The sequence below is a fragment of the Papio anubis genome, chromosome 16, assembly GCF_008728515.1.
Source record: "Papio anubis isolate 15944 chromosome 16, Panubis1.0, whole genome shotgun sequence".
NCBI classification, from domain to species: Eukaryota; Metazoa; Chordata; class Mammalia; order Primates; family Cercopithecidae; genus Papio; species Papio anubis.
In genome coordinates, this window is record NC_044991.1 from 58,904,990 (window position 1) to 58,925,794 (window position 20,805).

At 41.5% G+C, this 20,805-nt stretch overlaps 1 protein-coding gene across 5 annotated transcripts in view; it reads left to right on the forward strand.

Moving 5' to 3' along the window:
- TPX2 (TPX2 microtubule nucleation factor) overlaps nucleotides 1–20,805 on the forward strand; it is a 62,978-nt gene that overhangs the window by 32,029 nt on the left and 10,144 nt on the right. For all 5 annotated transcript variants that reach the window (XM_009216373.4, XM_003904899.5, XM_009216372.4 and 2 more), the window contains 7 exons: nucleotides 191–319; nucleotides 1,385–1,504; nucleotides 5,631–5,752; nucleotides 6,363–6,514; nucleotides 8,016–8,187; nucleotides 11,805–11,946; nucleotides 13,316–13,532. In XM_009216373.4, the coding sequence (XP_009214637.1) occupies nucleotides 191–319; nucleotides 1,385–1,504; nucleotides 5,631–5,752; nucleotides 6,363–6,514; nucleotides 8,016–8,187; nucleotides 11,805–11,946; nucleotides 13,316–13,532 (1,054 nt within the window). The remainder of the gene's footprint in view (nucleotides 1–190; nucleotides 320–1,384; nucleotides 1,505–5,630; nucleotides 5,753–6,362; nucleotides 6,515–8,015; nucleotides 8,188–11,804; nucleotides 11,947–13,315; nucleotides 13,533–20,805) is intronic.

The following is a 20,805-nucleotide window of genomic DNA, read 5'->3' on the forward strand; positions in this document are numbered from 1 at the left end:
ATTTAAGAACTAAAATGTTATGGTTGAATTTAAAAAACTATCAACAAGAGAGATCAGATTTTTAGAGTGGAGAGAATAGCACTCCATTTTATTGCCCTTTGTAGTTTGACATCCTTTCACGTTTCTGAGGAACATTAGGTATCTGTAGTATATATGTTTATTATACATTTTGTCAATTTCTCTACCATAGAAGATCTCTTAGGCTTTCTGCTCAGAAGGATTTGGAACAGAAAGAAAAGCATCATGTAAAAATGAAAGCCAAGAGATGTGCCACTCCTGTAATCATCGATGAAATTCTACCCTCTAAGAAAATGAAAGTGTGAGTAGCCACAACTTCTTACTGCCAAGGGTAGACATATTGTACCTTGTATACCACTTGTAAGTTTCTTTTCTGAGTTTACACTTTAGATTGAATAGAATAAAATTAAAAATGGTACATCTGCAATATGTTTGGTGCACCTCAAGCTTGAGAAATGCCTAAAACTGTGACCATGGTGAGGTGAATTGTTGTATGTGTCCTGGAGGGCACTCATATCTTAGTTGGCATAGGTTTTACCTCTTTTTGTTTTTATGTTTAATAACAAGCTGCATACATGTTTGTTCATATTTTTATTAGTTAAGAATATATTTTGCTGCAAGTAATAGTCTGTTCAACTGGAGTGGTTTAAAGAATAATGAATTATTTGTTCACAGAGGTCTAAAGTAGTTAGCTGCTGGCTTTGGTTCAGTGGCTGATTTTTAGCTTTTTTTTTCATACTTGCTCTCAAGATGCTGCTCTGTATTTCTTAGCTTTTTTCTTTTGCTTGTTGTCTCATTGGCACAAGATGGCTGGTATATCTCTAGGTGTTGTATTTATGTTTAAGAGAAGAAGAGAGCAGTAAAGGAAAAAGGGCAGCATCTATACCAGGAAACTTAAGTCTTTCCCAGCAAACCTTAAATTTCATTTCATTTGCCTAGACTTGTGTCACTTGGATTCCCTAGTTGCAGTAGAGGCTGTTGAAGCAAGTACAATACTTACTTGTAGTTTAGTGCGTTGATGCTCCTCCTGAAATTGGGGTTTTATTAATAAGAGAATAGATATTGGGATGGCAATGAACTCTGCCATTTGATCGTTTGATGGTGAGCAGTTAGAATCCCTCCTTACTCTTCTGAACCACCACTAGGTAACTCTTATCTTGATAGAAGTTGGTTTTCTCAAAGTTTACTCATTGAAGCCATTAGTATATATGATGTAATGATACTATTGGAAGAATCATGTGGTCAAAGCATGCTTGTTATCCTATAGAATGAGAAAAATTAATCCATATGCAGCAGATTTGGGGAGGAGGGTACAGGCTATGCTTCAGGGAATTGAAAACATATTTTTTGTTCTTTTGAACTCAAGTTCTAACAACAAAAAGAAGCCAGAGGAAGAAGGCAGTGCTCAAGATACTTCTGAAAAGAATGAATCTTCCCCAGAGAAAGCCAAGGGTAGACATACTGTGCCTTGTATGCCACCCATAAAGTAAGTTTCTTTCCTGAATTTAAACTTTAGAATGAATGGTGTAAAATTACAGACTTACATCTCCTATCTGTTTGGTTTACCTGGAGGTTGGGAAACTCCTGAAGCTTTGACCATGGTGAGGTGAATTGTTACATGTGTCCTGAAGGGTGCTCAGATTTTTAAATTTTTATTTAATTAATTAATTTTAAAGACAGGGCCTCATTCTGTTGCCTAGGTTGGCGTGCAGTGGTGCAATCATGGCTCACTGCATCCTTGACCTCCTGGGCTTACCTGATCCTCCCACCTCAGCCTCCGAAGTAACTGGGACCACAGGCATGTACTATCATGCCTGGCTAACTTTTTTTTTTTTTTTTTTTTTTGCGACATAGGCTCACTCTGTTTCCCAGGCTGGAGTGCAGTGGCACGATCTTGGCTTACTGCAACCTCCGCCTCCCAGGTTCAAACAACTCTCCTTGCTCAGCCTCCTGAGGAGCTGGGATTACAGGTGTGCACCACCACACCTGGCTAATTTTTGTATTTTTAGTAGAGGTGGGGTTTCACCATGTTGGCCAGGCTAGTCTCAAATTCCTGACCTCAAGTGATCTGCCTACCTTGGCCTCCCACAGTGCTGACGTGAGCCACCGTGCCCAGCCTACCTTTTACATGTTTTTGTAGAGATGGGGTTTCGCTATTTGCCTAGGCTCTCAAACTAGGCCTCAAGCAATCCTCTTGCCTTGCTCTCTCAATGTGCTGGCTGGGATTACAGGTGTGAGCCACAGTGCCTAGCTGGTGCTCAGATCTTGAACAGTCAGAAAAATATACTGTTGAAGCAAATTTAAAAGAAATATAAAAGGAAAAAGTTAGCAATGGTTCTTACCATGTAAATGGAACATTTATTTTTCCAACCTCCCTGCTGGGTTTTACCCAAGCCAGCATACATATTTTCACAATCAGTTAATATAAAACCTTGGGTTCTGCTTTATTGACTTGCCATGAGACTATTTCAGATTTTGTTTCTGTGCTGCTACAAAATCTTCACATTTATCCTTTTTTGATAGATTAATATTCTATCAAATTATATTTAACTATTTTCTGTTGAAAATGTAGTTTCCAGCTTTTCACGATTATAAGTAATCAGTCAACAACTTTATAGGCAGAGCCATTTCTTTGAGTGATCTCCTCAGAATAAGGAAGGAGAAATTCCCCGCAGGGAATGACCAGTTTTGTCAGTGTTGATATTTATTGCCAATTTTACTTCTGAAATGGAAGTACCAATTTATAGTACCGTCGACTTTTTTTTTTTTTTTTGAGATGGAGTCTCACTCTGTCACCCAGGTTGGAATGCAGTGGCATAATCTTTGCTCACTGCAACCTCCGCCTCCTGGGTTCAAGTGATTCTCCTACCTCAGCCTCCTGAGTAGCTGGGATTATAGGCATGCATCATCACACCCAGCTAATTTTTTTTTTTTTTTGTGAGATAGTCTCGCTCTGTTGCCCAGACCGGAATGCAGTGGCACGATTTTGGCTCACTGCAACCTCCGCCTCCCACGTTCAAGCAATTCTCCTGCCTCAGTCTCCCATGTGGCTGGGATTACAGGCACCTGCCACCACACCTGGCTCATTTTTTATTTTTAGTAGAGACGGAGTTTCACCATGTTGGCCAGGCTGGTCTTGAACTCCTGACCTCAAGGGATCCGTCCCCCTCAGCCTCCCAAAGTGCTGGGATTACAGGAATAAGCCACCATGCCTGGCCCCGGCTAATTTTTATATTTTTAGTAGAGATGGGGTTTCACGATGTTAGCCACGCTGGTCTCAAACTCCTGATCTCAAGTGATCTGCCCGCCTCAGCCTCCCAAAGTGCTGGGTACAGGTGTGAGCCACCATGCCTGGCCTGAAGTGCCATTGGCTTTGAATTAATATTTTTATTTTCTTACTATCTCTTCTGCATTGTTTGTTAACTTTTAAAATTGTTTTGGTTTTTTAAATTCATATAATATGGCATCAAATTATTATTTAAAAAATTTAGTTGTAAATTGATAATTTATAGTTGTATATATGTATGCAGTACAAAGTGATGTTATGATTCATGACTACAATTTGGAATAATTAAATCTAGTTAATTAACATATCCGTCACCTCAAATACCACTTTTTGTAATGAGAACATTTGGGGTGTTTTTTTTTTTTTTTTTTTTTTGAGATGGAGTTTCTCTCTTGTTGCTCGGGCTGGAGTGCAGTGGCGAGATCTCAGCTTACTGTAACTTCTGCCTCCTGTGTTCAAGTGATTCTCCTGCTTCAGCCTCCTGAGTAGCTGGGATTACCGGCACTTGCCACCATACCCAGCTAATTTTTGTATTTTTAGTAGAGATGAGGTTTTACCATGTTGGCCAGGCTGGTCTCATACTCCTGACAGGTGATCCACCTGCCTCAGCCTCCCAAAGTGCTGGGATTACAGGCATGAGCCACCGTGCCTGGCTGGAATTTATTCTTTTAGTGTATTACTATTATTAATGATATCCTTCACCCTGTGCAGTAGGTCAAAAGAAAAATCTTTTTCCTCTTGTCGGAGATTTGTTGTACTCTTTAACCATCATCTCCCCGTTTCCCCCAACCCCCAGCATCAAATTATTTTAATTTTTATGTATTTGCTGACAAGATTGTATTACTGCTACTATTGTAAACATTTTTTCCATATTTCCTCTTGGGTGAATTATCTGTTTCCTTTTTATTTTTTTTCTTGTTGGTAACCTTATTTGTCTATAAATGTCCTGGTGATATTTTCCTTACTAAGAATGGCTACTCTGTATTGAACGTTACCATGTGTCAGGCACTTCAGAGATATCATCTGATTGAACAGTCACAAATAGGATGTAAGCAAGAGTATTTACACTCTCATTTCACAGTGGAGAAAACTTAGGATCAGGAAAGTTAAATAGTTCTCTCAAGATCATTACAGGCAGCAAATGAAATGACAGGGTTGGGATTTAGTCTGCTTTACTTCTGAGTTTCTTTCTTCTGTTACATGTATTTTATGTATATTAACCTTTGGTTGTAGATACTTTCCTCATTCTACTGGTCTTTTTTTGTTTTTGTTTTTGAGACAGGGCCTTGCTGTGTTGCCTTGGCTGGTCTTGAACTCTTGGGCTCAAGCAATCTTTTCGCCTCAGCCTTCCAAGTAGCTGGGATTACAAGTGCATGCCACTGCACCAGGCTTCTACTGGTCTTTTAGTTTTTCTTGTGGCGTACAACCTAATCTTTTTTGTCATTGTTGCTGTTGTTGTTTTTGGAGATGGAGTACAGTGCCGCAATCTTAGCTTACTGTAACCTCCACCTCCCGGGTTCTAGCAATTCTCCTGCCTCAGCCTCCTGAGAAGCTGGGATTACAGGCGCCCACCACTACATATAGCTAATTTTTGTGTTTTTAGTAAGATGGGGTTTCACCATGTTGGCCAGGATGATCTCGAACTCCTGACCTCAGGTGATCCACTTGCCTCGGCCTCCCAAAGTGCCTGGGATTACAGGCATGAGCCACTACACCCAGCCCAATCTAATCATTTATGATTATATTTGTGGATATTTTGTAATATATTCTAATCTATTTTAGTTATTTTCTTCTGAATTTTTTTCAATATTTTGGTATAAAGTGTGCATTTTCTTGTCTTTATTTATTTATTTATTTTTTGAGACGGAGTCTCGCTCTGTGGCCAGGCTGGAGTGCATGGCGCGATCTCGGCTCCCTGCAACCTCCACCTCCCAGGTTCAAGCGATTCTCCTGCCTCAGCCTCCTGAGTAGCTAGAATTACAGGCGTGTGCCACCACACCTGGCTAATTTTTGTATTTGTAGTAGAGGCGGGGTTTCACCATGTTGGCCAGGATGGTCTCAAACTCCTGACCTCAGGTGATCTCCCCTCCTCGGCCTCCCAAAATGCTGGGATTATAGACATGAGCCACCATGCCCGGCCAAAGTGTGCGTTTTTATTTATTTTCATGGTGTTATCTAGTTAACATCTATTTATTAGATGATATTTTTTGGTTTTGATGATTATTTTATCACAGGTTAAAAATATTATATAATGCCTGTAGATTCTTTTGAGTCACTGAGCACCTTTCTCCTCTCCTCTCTTCTCATTTACTGATTTTCTCTTTAGGCAGAAGGTTCTAAAAAGTACTGAGGAGCAAGAGCTGGAGAAGAGTATGAAAATGCAGCAAGAGGTGGTGGAAATGCGGAAAAAGAATGAAGAATTCAAGAAACTTGCTCTGGCTGGCATAGGTGAGCTTGGCTATGGTTGACTGATTCATGAGGGGTGGTTCTTACACTCTTGCTAGGTGTTTTTGAAGTCTTTTTTTTTTTTTTTTTTTTTGAGCCAGAGTCTCGCTCTGTCGCCCAGGCTGGAGTGCAGTGGCTGGATCTCAGCTCACTGCAAGCTCCGCCTCCCGGGTTCACGCCATTCTCCTGCCTCAGCCTCTCGAGTAGCTGGGACTACAGGCACCTGCCACCACGCCTGGCTAATTTTTTGTATTTTTTAGTAGAGACGGGGTTTCACCGTGTTAGCCAGGATAGTCTTGATCTCCTGACCTTGTGATCCGCCTGCCTCGGCCTCCCAAAGTGCTGGGATTACAGGCTTGAGCCACCGCACCCAGCCTACTACTTTTTTTTTTAGTTTGCATATAACTGAAAGGCCTCAAACCCAATAGTACTCAATGAATATGACACATATATTAGTGTCCCTGAGGACTACTTCAAGTTTTGGGTTACATGTAGATAGTGAACAAAGTTAGATCCATGGTAACAGAAATAGCAAAAGGACTGGAGTAAAGGGGATTTACTGGTGTTCCTTATCTTAATGTTATCTGTGTGTTTTACTGTGTTCCTCACTCAGGGCAACCTGTGAAGAAATCAGTGAGCCAGGTCACCAAATCAGTTGACTTCCACTTCCGCACAGATGAGCGAATCAAACAACATCCTAAGAACCAGGAGGAGTATAAGGAAGTGAACTTTACATCTGAACTACGAAAGCATCCTTCATCTCCTGTAAGTTGGTAGACTAAAGTAGCATTTCTTTTTTTTTTTTTTTTTTTTTTTTTGAGATGGAGTTTCACTGTTGTTGCCCAGGCTGGAGTGCAGTGGCACAATCTCGGCTCACCGCAACCTCCACCTCCCAGGTTCAAGCGATTCTCCTGCCTCAGCCTCCCTAGTAGCTGGGATTATAGACATGTGCCACCATGCCTGGCCAATTTTGTATTTTTAGTAAAGACAGGGTTTCTCCATGTTGGTCAGGCTGGTCTTGGACTCCCGACCTCAGGTGAACTGCCCACCTTGGCCTCCCAAAGTGCTGGGATTACAGGCGTGAGCCACCGTGCCTGGCCAAATGAGCATTTCTGTTACTAATATTCATTTAGGATTTTACGTGTAGCATTTGTGGTCACTGTTTATAATAGTATAATTGAGAAAAAAACTTTGTGTCTATAAAGTTGTGTAAAATATAACAGATCTTTTTTTTTTTTGGAATAGAGTTTCACTTTTGTTGCTCAGGCTGGAGTGCAATGGCGCGATTTCGGCTCGCTGCAACTTCTGCCTCCTGGGTTCAAGTGATTTTCCCGCCTCAGCCTCCCAAGTAGCTGGGATTACAGGCGCCTGCCACCACGCCCAGCTAATATTTGTATTTTTAGTAGAGACAGGGTATCCCCATGTTAGCCAGGCTGATCTCAAACTCCTGACCTCAGGCGATCCACCTGCCTCAGCCTCCCGAAGTGCTGGGATTACAAGCGTGAGCCGTCATGCCTGGCCAATATAACAGATCTTATAGGAGAAATAGGGTTGGGACAGACCAGTCAAATCTCATGCTGTTTTGTTACCAGAGCACCAACAAAGTCAGTAACAATCGCAAGTAAAAATTCTAGTACTAATAATCTCCACTTGCATTTGTAGTCAGTATCATCATTTTTTGAAATTAGTTATTTGCATTCTTAAACCCTGAGGTTATGCTTCTTTCTTTGAGATACAGGTCCTTGAAGGGTTTTGCTTCCAATTAGAGACAGTTTTATCAAAATTACTGGTCCGAGGAATAGGAATTGGCTTCTTCATCAGTCACTTTAGGGGATGTATGGAGAGATTCCACTGATTCAGGAAGCTGCCTGACCTGATGCAGACCCAGAGGCCCAATCAATTTTTTTTTTTTTAATGAAGTTGAGGGTGAGATTCCTTTGTGCAGCACATTTTGTCTTCAATTCTAAGATAGCTTACTCTGGATTCCTTCAAAACATTGACATGGTTGGGGAAAAATTACCTATGTACTATTCCAGAACATAAGATTTGTTAAGTGCTAGATCCTTTCTTCCTTTTTTTTTCTTTTTTTCTTTTTAATGAGAATAGACTAGTTATAACCCTTGCTCAAGGACAGACAAACTTCAGAATAATCATCGTGGTTTTACACAGGCCTTTTTTATTGATCCTCTGTGCCAACTATGTGGTTTATGGTAGATGTGAGCTCTTCCATGACATTTCATTTGGGGAACAACTTTTCTCTTTACAGGCCCGAGTGACTAAGGGATGTACCATTGTTAAGCCTTTCAACCTGTCCCAAGGAAAGAAAAGAACATATGATGAAACAGTTTCTACATATGTGCCCCTTGCACAGCAGGTTGAAGACTTCCATAAACGAACCCCTAACAGATATCATTTGAGGAGCAAGAAGGATGATATTAGTAAGTTTCCTACCAGTATCACCGTTGGATGGAACCTCTCCTATATTCCCTCTGCTTACATCTTAAGCACAGATTTGTCTTTAGCTGAAATCCTAGTTTTTCAATTAAAGTATGGTATGTGACTGTGCAGACAACAAATGTATCCTTCAGAATTTTTCAAGCCAACCAGCTATCTGTCTTATACCCAGCAACCATCTTGATCCTCCTCATCAATAACTGGCCAAGGGGAATGAATTAAGGCAACCTGAGATGTCGTTACATGCCCTTAATGGACATTTTTGCCATGTGTCAAAGTGTCACATTGCGTTTAGTTACGTATAGAAAATGAAGGCATTTCATTCATTCATTCAAGGCTATGTGCTTTTTATTCAGTGGTCCACCAAAATTTTTACTACTACTAACCAGGCACACTGTGTTAGGTGTATAGAGGTAAATAATATGGACTTGGTGCTACTCAACATCAAGTTTCTAATTCAAGTTTCAAAACTCGACATCAAGTTTCTGACATCAAGTTTCAAAAGCCCTTACCATAATTTGTAGCGACCTATTTATCTCTGTCATTAGAGATAAATTAACTAGTTCTTTGCATTCTTAAACTGTCATTAGAGATAAATAGGTCACTACAAATTATGGTAAGAGCTTTTGAGGAGGAGGGAGATGCAAAAGTCAAAGGAGGTGGGAGATAGGGAGAGCATGTCTGAATGTTGAGAAATCTTGTCAGAGATAAAGAGGCTGAAGGTACAGAGAGGAGATAACTAATGGATTAAGTCCCTGAACAGGCAGGTATTGGAGGGATACTTAGCACAGGTGAAGTGAGTGTTCTTTAAAAGGAGGATGGAAAAGTGGGAGGAATGGGTGCAAATACTGGGGGAGTTTGTAGATTTGGTGGTGAGCAGATGAGTGGATTCTAATTTAATAGTTTCTATCTTTATGGAAATAATTTCTACAAGAAGGAAGATGAAATCTGAAGGGTGGAGGTGGTATAAAATAGTTGTTGGGAGTATAGGGATAGTATTCTGGATAAAGCAGAATGTGGTTGTTTTACTTTTGAGGATCTCTAAATTTTTTATATCCTTGCATAGGCATTTTTTTTGAGACAGAGTCTCGTTCTGGCTGTCATCACCCAGGCTGGAGTGCAGTGACGCAATCTCAGCTCACTGCAATGTCCATCTCTTGGGTTCAAGCGATTCTCGTGCCTTAGCTTCCTGAGTAGCTGGGATTACAGGTGTGTGTCACCACGCCCAGCTACTTTTTGTATTTTAAGTAGAGACCAAGTTTTGCTGCATTGGCCAGGCTGGTCTTGAACTCCTGGCCTCAAGTGATCCACCCGCCTCGACCTCCCAAAGTGCTGTGATTACAGGTGTGAGTCACTGCGCCTGGTCAAGTGTAGCATTTTAAAATATTGTTATTATGTTCTAGTAGCCAAAATGATTTTGTTAGATTTTATAGTATGAAAATAATGAAATATTCTTCTTTATTCTAATGGAAATTTAAATATTAAGCATAACTTTTCAAATAATATATGACTCAGAGTCTGATATGTCATGCTTTTAGAATACTAGTCCTGGCAAATGGAAAGAGAAATTATACTATGCAATTTTTATTTAAAACTTTGTGCAGTTACAGCTAAATAATGGTTATATGTATCTTTGAAACATGGCTTATTTCTTTTTTTTTTTTTTTTTTTTTTTTGAGACGGAGTCTCGCTGTGTCGCCCAGGCTGGAGTGCAGTGGCGCGATCTCGGCTCACTGCAAGCTCCGCCTCCTGGGTTCACGCCATTCTCCCGCCTCAGCCTCCGAGTAGCTGGGACTACAGGCGCCCGCCACCTCGCCCGGCTATTTTTTTTGTATTTTTAGTAGAGACGGGGTTTCACCATGTTAGCCAGGATGGTCTCGATCTCCTGACCTCCTGATCCACCCGCCTCAGCCTCCCAAAGTGCTGGGATTACAGGCTTGAGCCACCGCGCCCGGCCGAAACATGGCTTATTTCTAAAATAGATTTGGTTTTGATCTACCACTGTTATGTGACAAGACCTAAATTGAAAGATTCATTCTATATTAGTTATGAAAATTGACAAGGTTTCACTGGCCAAGTAAATTAGTATTTTCAGTGAGTGGTGGTGATATCTTAATATTGATGCTTTAACTTAGTTTTTAATTTTCTCCATTTGATTTTCTATATATAAGAGGTGGTCTTGTTGCTTTTATATTGATTTCATAAAATTGGGAGTTTTCACTTGGTCTTTTTTTGTTTTGATTTTTATTTATTTATTTATTTATTTATTTATTTTCCTTCTTGTTTTGCTTTTTAAGAGACAGGGTCTTGCTCTGTCACCCAGGCTGGAGTGCAGTGGCATGATCATGGCTCACTTCAGTGTCCAACTCCTGGGCTCAAGTGATCCTCCTGCCTTAGCCTTCCAAGTAATTGGGACTATAGGTGCATGCCACCATGCTCACCTAATTTTTATATTTTCTTAAGAGACAGGGTCTCATTATGTTGCCCAGGCTGGTCTTGAGCACCTGGCCTCAAGCAGTCCTCCTGGTTTGGCCTTCTAAATTGCTGGAATTACAGGTTTGAGCCATTCTATTCAGGCTTTACTTGGTCTTTAGGAAGGCCTTATATCTTTTTTTTTTTTTTTTTTTTTTGAGACTGAGTCTTGCTGTGTTGCCCAGGCTGGAGTGCAGTGGCACAATCTCGGCTTACTGCAAGCTCCACCTCCCGAGTTCACACCATTCTCCTGCCTCAGCCTCCTGAGTAGCTGGGACTACAGGGGCACGCCACCACGCCCGGTTAATTTTTTGTATTTTCAGTAGAGACGGGGTTTCACCGTGTTAGCCAGGATGGTCTTGATCTCCTGACCTCGTGATCCACCCGCCTCGGCTTCCCAAAGTGCTGGGATTACAGGCGTGAGCCGCCGCGCCTGACCAGGAAGCTCTTATATCTTAAAGCTGGAATAAGCAAAAATTTTTTGTGTTAATAACAAGCAAAATAATTGGCATTGTCAATAGAAAGTCTAGGCCTGGCCAGGCACAGTGGCTTAACACCTATAATCCCAGCAATCTGGGAGGCTGAGATGGGTGTATTGCTTGAGCCCAGTAGTTCAAGACCAGCCTGGGCAACATAGTGAAACCCTGTCGCTACAGAGAATATAAAAATTAGCTGGGCGTGGTGGTGCATGTCTGTAGTCCCAGCTGCTTAGGAGGCTGAGGTGGGAGGATCACCTGAGTCCAGGGAGGTTGAATTTGTAGTGAACCATTATGGCCCTGCACTCTAGCCTGGGCAACAGAGTGAGACCCTGTCTCAAAGAAAATGAAAGCCAGTCTAGGCCCTTGCAGTGATAAGGAACCTATCAGACCAGACATGGATGGATTTTCAGTTGAGAAGATGACAGTAGAGTTTACCCGAAGGCTACCTTAGTCATACCCCTCAATAAAAGAGGAATAGGGGAGAAGTAACTGAATGTTGGTTGGTTTTACCCATGTAAGCTGAGCTGAGGGTTGTGGGCCTGCCACTTTGTGGTTGGTTTATCCCTCTCTGGGCTACATAGGTGAATCAGCACTTAAAAGTAAACGGGGTCTTGCGAAGCTAGATGAACGTCTGTCATCTCTGTTTACAGACCTGTTACCCTCCAAATCTTCTGTGACCAAGATTTGCAGAGACCCACAGACTCCTGTACTGCAAACCAGACACCGTGCACGGCCTGTGACCTGCAAAAGTGCAGCAGAGCTGGAGGCTGAGGAGTTCGAGAAACTGCAACAGTAAGTCCCACTGGCAGTATCTGAGGAAGAGTTCCAAGAACCTGCCTACTTTATTTTCAGTTCTGTAAGGATGACAGTTGCTATTTTTCTTTCCGTGAAAATTTATGGCATTTGAGCAGTATGCTCTGCAGGCTACATCCCTGCCTTTATGATTTAAGGACTGTAGTGGGAATATGGAGATATCCTGGAGTATAAAGTGGTGAAAATTGAATCCAGGCTGGGTGTGGTGGCTCACACCTGTAATCCCAGTACTTTGGGAGGCCAAGGCAGGAGGATCACTTGAAACCAGGAGTTTGAGACCAGCCTGGGGCAACATGGTGAAACCACGTCTCTACAAAAAATACAAAAAAAATTAGCTGGGCATGGTGGCACACATCTGTAGTCCCACCTACTACGGGGCAGCCTGAACCCAGGAGGACAATGCTTCAGTGAGCCAAGATCACGCCACTACGCTCTAGCCTGGGTGACAAAGCGAGACTGTCACACACACACACACACACACACACACACACACCCCACCCCCCCGCACAAAATCGAATCCAGAGGTTGGAGTAGAAGAACTTACTAGGATTTCAATTAAGGAGTGCCCTCTAAGGTTAGGTTAGGTAGATCCCACCCTTTTGTGACTCCTCAAGGTATTGTTACAGCTATTACTAGTGGAGGGAAATGGAAACTTAGTGTGGTTCATAGCATTGGAGTTTATTTCCTATATCCTTCTTCCATTCCTTTTTGTGCTTCTTTTGAGGAGGGGAGCTTCTTCTGTGAAATGAAGCCTCAATTCTTAAGTGGTAGGGATGTTAGGACTGTCTCATTTATTCTTTCTTCTAGAGGTAAAGATAGTGTTGTGGAGAGTTGAAATTTTACTGTGTGTGATGGGTAATCATTTTTTCTTTTATTCTTTTATTATTATTAATTAATTAATTTATTTATTTTGAGATGGAGTTTTGCTCTTGTTGCCCAGGCTGGAGTGCAATGGTGCCTCTTAGCTCGCTGCAACCTCTGCCTCCCGAGTTCAAGAGATTCTCCTGCCTCAGCCTCCCTAGTAGCTGGGATTACAGGTGTGCGCCACCATGCCTGGCTAATTTTTGTATTTTTAGTAGAGATGGGGTTTCACTATGTTGGCCAGGCTGGTCTTGAACTCCTGATCTAAAGTTATCTGTCCGCCTTGGCTTCCCAAAGTGCTGGGATTACAGGCATGAGCCACTGTGCCCGGCCAATTGTTTTTCATTTTTATTTATTTTATTCTGTAGTCCAGTCAATGGGAGCATAATTTTAATGATTACTATTCTTTGTGGTTGGCTCACTTTGTTTGTGAAGTTTTTATTTTATTAAAATTTTTTTTGTGGTTATTTAAATTTTTACCTTACAGATACAAATTCAAAGCACGTGAACTTGATCCCAGAATACTTGAAGGTGGGCCCATCTTGCCCAAGAAACCACCTGTGAAACCACCCACTGAGCCTATTGGCTTTGATTTGGAAATTGAGAAAAGAATCCAGGAGCGAGAATCAAAGAAGAAATCAGAGGATGAACACTTTGAATTTCATTCCAGACCTTGCCCTACTAAGATTTTGGAAGATGTTGTGGTAAGGTTGAGGCTATGTGTGTTGGCAGAAGTGTCCTGCTCATGACTAAATATCCATCCATTCACACAAAAGTTTGGGTTGATATTATAAGCAGGGCATCATATTAGGAACTGCAGGTGATAAAGAGACTTATCAGAGGTGGATTTTGCTCTTAGTTAGCTCAAAGTCTGGTATGGGAGATAATATATGTGTGAATAATAGAAAATAGACAGAAGTGTTCTGAGAGAGATGACAGTTAAAATAGGAATTCAGAGGAGAAAATGGTTTCTTCCAGATAGAAAGTTCAGGGTGTGCTTTGTAGAGAGGCACCATTTGACCTGAGCCTTGACAATATGTAGTAATAGTTATTGTCATTGGGTTGCTATGGTTATCATAATAGATGACAGTTTTACTATGTGCCAGGACTGCTCTAAGCCCTTTTCATATATTAGCCCATTAGTTTTGACAACAACCCCTTTCAGTGGGTTACTTTATCACCTGTTTCAGAGGAAGTAACCAAGGCACACAGAGGTTATGTAATATTCCTAGAGCACTCAGCTAGTACATGGTGGAGCAAGTAAGAGTTCAGACACTCTAGCTACAGAGTCTGTGATCCTAATACTTCCTTATATTGCCTCTCCATTATATGATAGAATTTTGACTTGCAGAAATGCAAATGGACTGGATTGGCAGAACATTCCAGGCAGTAGGAATTACATGATAAAAAGCCTGATGGTGGGAAACATGAAGCTTCTACTGGGAGCTGTTAGTGGGTCAGTTAAGCCGGAGAAAAGTTTATCAAGAGCCACTGGAAACTGTTTCAGAGAAGTGGGTTGTAGTTTGATAATACACTCACAACCACAATTTTAGAGAAAATGTGCAATCAGGAAGCAAGGCTACAGTCACAGAATAAGCAATGGAGTTAGGCACCTGCATAAATGCGAAAGCGGCTTTTAGTTACATTTCAGTGCAGATGGGGACCTCACCCACCGCCAGTGGTTTGCATTGCTTGGATTGATGCAGGTCCAGGATTACTCTGGAAGCACTGTTTTCCTGTCTTCTTGCTTTTTGCTTGTTTTAGAGTCACCATGCTTTTAGGGGAAACTGCACCAATGTAGTACCTTTGACTGAGTACCTAGTTTTGTTTATTGTATTTTCTTAGCACTAAATCAGAAGCAACTTGAAGTTATATTTTCCAGGCTTTACAAAAGTCATGATTAGGCTTAGAAATGGTTCTTCTCCCTGATACCTACTTTTAATTGAGGGCTTTTTGCATGAGATCTCTCTTCTGTTCACAATGCTTTTTTTCCCCTGCCATGAAGCACATGTACTATATGCCAAACTCTATTACAATAAACTTTTAAGAAATCTTCCCCCACCCAAGTAATTAATCTCCAAGTTACAATAAACTTTTAAGAAATCTTCCCCCACCCAAGTAATTAATCTCCAAGGGCTGTGCCTTCTTTGTCTTTACCCATTGAGGAAACAGTGTTGTGAATACAACAAGGGAAAAGTAGGTTATATGCAAGCCTCAGAGTTCTAGAGCCAGAAGGGCTCAACGTTTAATTTTACATACTAGAAAATGGAGGCCCAGATAAGAGAAATTATTTCTTCAGGGTTTTTATAACACTTTTTTGGCACCTTGCTTTTTAGTTTTTGTTTTGTTTTTTTGAGATGAAGTTTAGCTCTTCTTGTCGAGGCTGGAGTGCAATGGCGTGATCTCGGCTCACGGCAACCTCTGCCTCCTGAGTTTAAGTGATTCTCCTGCCTTAGCCTCCCGAGTAGTCGGGATTACAGGCGCACGCCACCACGCCCGGCTAATTTTTGTATTTATAGTAGAGATGGGGTTTCACCATGTTAACCAGGCTGATCTCTAACTCGTGACCTCAGGTGATCCACCTGCCTTGGCTTCCCAAAGTGCTGGGATTACAGGCGTGAGCCACTGTTCCTGGCCGGCACCTAGCTTTTAATAACATATTTTCCTCCAAGCTCCTAGCTTTTCCCCTTACCTAAGTTTTTGTTTTTATTTATATACCACTCTCTCAGTTTGTCCTATATCCTTGTACATTACATACCGATATTATTTTAAAAATCAACTCACTTTGTGACCTAACGTAAATTTAAAGGGAACTTTTAAATAAATATATAAATGGAAAACCAGTACCTTTTGCCACAAATAACACAGCAATAATAGCTAATACTTATATAATGCTTATTATATGCCAGGTCTTTATTCTAAGCTCTTTACATTTATGTAATAATGCACTTAATTCTCACAACAACCCTATGAGGTAAGCACTGGGTACTTTATCAATCTATTTTAAAGTTAGGAAACATAGAGGTTAAATAACTTGCTCAAGATCACAAACTAGTGAGCGGCAGAACTAGCATATGAATCTTAGGTGATATGATTCCAGAGCCCATGCTGTTATATAAAAATAGAGGTTACCTTTTAAAATAGAAGGTTCTTAGGAAACATGTGCTTATTTAAAAAAAAAAAAAGTCTACACCTCACCTAAGATCCTTTCTCATAGCATCAGTCACACCTGAACTACTGTTTTTTTTTTTGTTTTTTTTTGTTTTTTTTTGAGACAATGTCACTGTGTTGCCCAGGCTAGAGTGCAGAAGTGTAGTGATGTAATCACGGCTCACTGCAACCTCTGCTTCCCAGGTTCAAGCAATTCTCATGCCTCAGCCTCCCGAGTAGCTGGGACTACAGGCACACCACCACTTTTGATTTGGGGTCCCGAGATTTATTTTCCTTTCACAGGGGAATGTAGCTTGCCCATGGAAACATTTAAAAGAGAGTAAGTTGACCAGACGTGGTGGCTTACGCCTGTAATCCCAACACTTTGGGAGGCCAAGGTGGGCTGATCACCTGAGGTCAGGAGTTGGAGACCAGCCTGTCTAACATGATGAAACCCCGTCTCTATTAAAAATACAAAAAAATTAACCGGGGCGTGGTGGTGGGCGCCTGTACTCCTAGCTACTCGGGAGGCTGAGGCAGGAGAATTGCATGAACCCAGGAGGTGGAAGTTGCAGTGAGCTGAGATTGCACCGCTGCACTCCAGCCTGGGCAACAGAGTGCGACTCTGTCTCAAAAAACAAAACAAAACAAAACAGAGTCTTCAAACTTCTAGTCTTGAACTTTTACAGCAGAATTTAAGAGCCCACTTTCCAGAGCCTGATGCAGCTTATCTGTCTGATGCTGTTGTTCCCCATCCATGTCCCCCCAGTGCTGAAGCTGTTTCGTGTGTCCTTGCAGTGTTTCCTGTGCACTTCCACTTGTGGTTGATAAGTGGCAAGGGGACAATAAATAGGGTTGATAAAAGATGGGCTTGGGCAACAGTGGGCCCAAGTGAGGCAGAAATGAGAAAACGGCTCCTGGGGCAGAGGTGGAGTGACAAAGCCTTGAGCACGAGGGTGTGAAATGTGAACTTAGTACTGACTATTGGGCAGCCGGGGCACCACGGAGGTGGATGTGGTGTCAGTGAGGCCAGTGAGTAATTTTAGCAGAGATACTTTAGGGATGACTTGGGGAGGCCAGCAGTCTTTTTTTAAATATATATACTTCCCAAAATAACATTGCTTCAGAGTAGTTTCCTAACTGCCCTGGGACAGGCCTGAGATCCTGTTCCAGGGTACCTGGGAGGCATATCCTGTCTTAGGGAGAAGTATTCACCTCAATATACCCATCCCCAGTCCTGGCTGCTTTTCCTAAATGCATCATCTGTCCACCAACATTGGCCCATTCTAACCACGTATCACCTCTTTAGAGATACCTTCCCCTTCATTGAGGGAGCATCCCTCTAATAACCATTAGCTCTATATTCTGCTGGGTTTCTTTAGAGCACTTGTGAAAATTTGGAAATATTTGATTTGTTACTTCTTCATTGTCTCTTTCCTCCATTAGAATGTGAGCTCCCTGAGAACAGGGACCATGTATATCTATATTATTCACTCTGTATCCCCAGTCCCTAGCATAGTGACCACCACAGTACAAGAACTCTGATATCGGATAACTGAGTGAGTAATAGTACAAGCTGACATGCACCAGCCTGTGTTTCTAATTTGTGTTAGACATTAGGAATTCAAAGATGATACAAGACACTGCCCTTGTCCTCAAAGCTTTCATAGTCTGGTAGAGCAGATAGATGTGTAAATGAGTAAATACGGTAGTATTAACCAACATATGTACTACTGGGTCTTCTAGTAGGTAATATGGGAAGACAAAAGAATGCAAATGACAATATTCCAGTCCTCAAGGAGCTTATAATTTAAAAAACTTAAAACAGCAATAAAAAAAAAAAAAAGAAAAGAAAAGAAACCTTCTCTGTTTCTGGAAACCCAGTTTTCTTTTCATTATTTCTAATTGAACCCCTAGTTAACTTTGATGTGAGGGAGGATGGGATGTGAGTGGATAGTTGCTGCAAAGACAATTTTCATAAATCATTTTTTCCTTTCCCCCAGCTAATTAAGAGATTGAGCTCACTCTTAAATATCTCCTTCATGGCCTACTTTTTAGAGGTTTCCATTGCTTCTCTTTAAAATGCAGACATTTCTGTTGGGTGAATGCAGAGAGAGGGAATTATTTTAGAACTAAATGAATCCTCGATTGCTTATTTCAATTACTTTATTTTATTAAAAAACCCTGAGGCCTAGAAGTGTATCTGATGTGTTCAAGGTTACACAGATTGGAAGCAGAGCTGGACTGGAACAGACAGACCCGTGGCTCCTTGCTCACTGTTTGTCTCTCTTCCACTTGCCCCTGGTGCATTCAAGCAAGATGCTAGTGTCCACATGTCTATAGAAGAGCAGATTTTTTTGTTGTTGCTGTTTTATGGTAAACATCATTTGACAACCCATTTCTTGGAGTTTTGTCACTCTGAATACAAGAGCTACTATACTGGATTTCGCTATGCTAATGATTCTAGTGATTTTCTAAAGAATCACTATGCTAATGATTCTTTAGAAAACATATAAGAAATTTCACAGCAGAATGAGCATTCCCAGTGGTCACCTTGAGAGACTGTAAATCCCTTCTGATGATTGTGATACTGCACAAAGCATTTTGGAAAAGCCATGCATCTTGAATCCTGAGATGAGCCTTTTGGATCCCTCCCAGGGTGACAAATCTTCACGTGTATTTGAAACTTTATTTTGCTTTTAGAATCTAGTCTAAGGTTATTTGGAACTAAAACTTCTGAGTAGTCCAAGATAATAGAGGTGGAAACTATTTGTTAAATGAATAGTAAAGATTGAGCAACTGTCTCGCATGGTCCAGAAAGTGCCTTTGAAAGCCACTCCAAGAAAGACGTTCCAAACATGTTTCGAACGGTTGCAGCATTGTTGGGATTAAGGAGAAGGCTCCCAAGGTATCCTCCTAGAGTCCAAGGTATAAATTCTATTACTCATGTGTTCATTCATTCTTACTGCATTCATTCAACAAACATTTACTGAATGCTTTATACTTGCCAAGGTCTATGTTAGGTACTTGGGACTGATGGAATAAAATAGTCTCCATCCTCGAAGCACTCAGGCTAGCAGGGGGAAATGAACATCTAAATAAATAAGTGCAATTAAGTTTTGTATGGACTGTGATGAAACCATATACAGTGGGATAAAAGGGTCAGTTCTGTAGGTCCTGGGAGTGGAGAGATCTATTGAAAGGCTTTAAAAAGAGGAAAGGCTTTATAAAAGTGGAGGCTTGAAAAGATGAGTTGGGTGCTTTCAAGCAGCTGGGGCATTTCAGACAGAGAAAGCACAAGCAAAGGTAATGAGACAGGAACCATTTGGGGAGAGACCAGTAGTTCTTTGTGGTTGGAACGTGTTGTGTAAGGAGGGGTGAGAAGTAAGGCAGGAGAGTCAGGAGGGTACCAGATTAATGCTACTACTAAGGAGGCCATGAAGGAGATATTTATGAGTGAGATTCAAGCAAGTGCCTTGTGTTTCATGGCAAGGAATTTGTTATGCTGTTGTAGGTAGGCAATAGGAGCCATTAAAGAATTAATGTTTGTCTGTTTGTTTGTTTGTTTTGAGACAGAGTCTCGCTCTGTCGCCCAGGCTGGAGTGCAGTGGCATGATCTTGGCTCACTGCAAGCTCCACCTCCTGGGTTAACACCATTCTCCTGCCTCAGCCTCTTGAGTAGCTGGGACTACAGGCACCCACCACCACACCTGGCTAATTTTTTTGTATTTTTAGTAGAGACGAGGTTTCACCGTGTTAGCCAGGATGGTCTTGATCTCCTGACCTCGTGATCCACCCGCCTCGGCCTCCCAAAGTGCTGGGATTACAGATGTGAGCCACCGCGACTGGCCCGAATAATTTTAAGTCAGAAAGTGATGTGATCAAATATGTTTTAGAGTAATAATTTGGACTATATGTAGACAATGAATTGGAAGAATGAGTTGCGGAACTGAAAGACTATTAGGAGACTAGCAGAATGGCACAGGCAATAGTTGATGTAGGTCTGGCAGTGAAACTTTAGGGAAGAGCAGAATAGAGAGCTGATGAGTGCAGGATGTGAACATGAGTGTAACAAGAAATTACTGAGGTTTTGTTTTGTTCTTAATCGATCTGGCCATACACTTCATTCAAAACAGCAGCCAAGAGATAGCATTTTGCAGTTAGGATTAATTGCCAGATTTGTGATGGAATATCAATTCTGAGCGAATTAAAAAATGCTATGGAACAACTCTCTAAAATGTATTAGTTTTAAATTATGCACACAATATGATACATGTCATTTATTCCACAACGATTTGAAATGTTAGCAGTGTTTTAAAATCATTAAGGAAAAATCTTCGGAGTAGTTGAATGTGTTGGAATTATGAGATATAAGGCTGAGTACAGTGGTTCACATCTGTAATCCTCACACTTTGGGAGGCCAAGGCGGGAGATTGCTTGAGGCCAGGAATTTGAGACCCATCTCTACAAAATATAATTAGCCGGGCATAGTGGTGAGCACCTGTAGTCCCAGCTACTCAGGAGGCTGAGGTGGGAGGATGGCTTGAGCCCAGGAGGTAGAAGTTACGGTGAGCTGAGATTGCCCCATTGCACTCCAGGCTGGGCAACAGGGTGAGACTCTGTCTCAAAACAAACAAACAAATATCACACCAGTTAGAATGGCGATCATTAAAAAGTCAGGAAACAACAGGTGCTGGAGAGGATGTGGAGAAATAGGAACACTTTTACACTGTTGGTGGGATTGTAAACTAGTTCAACCATTATGGAAAACAGTATGGCGATTCCTCAAGGATCTAGAACTAGATGTACCATATGACCCAGCCATCC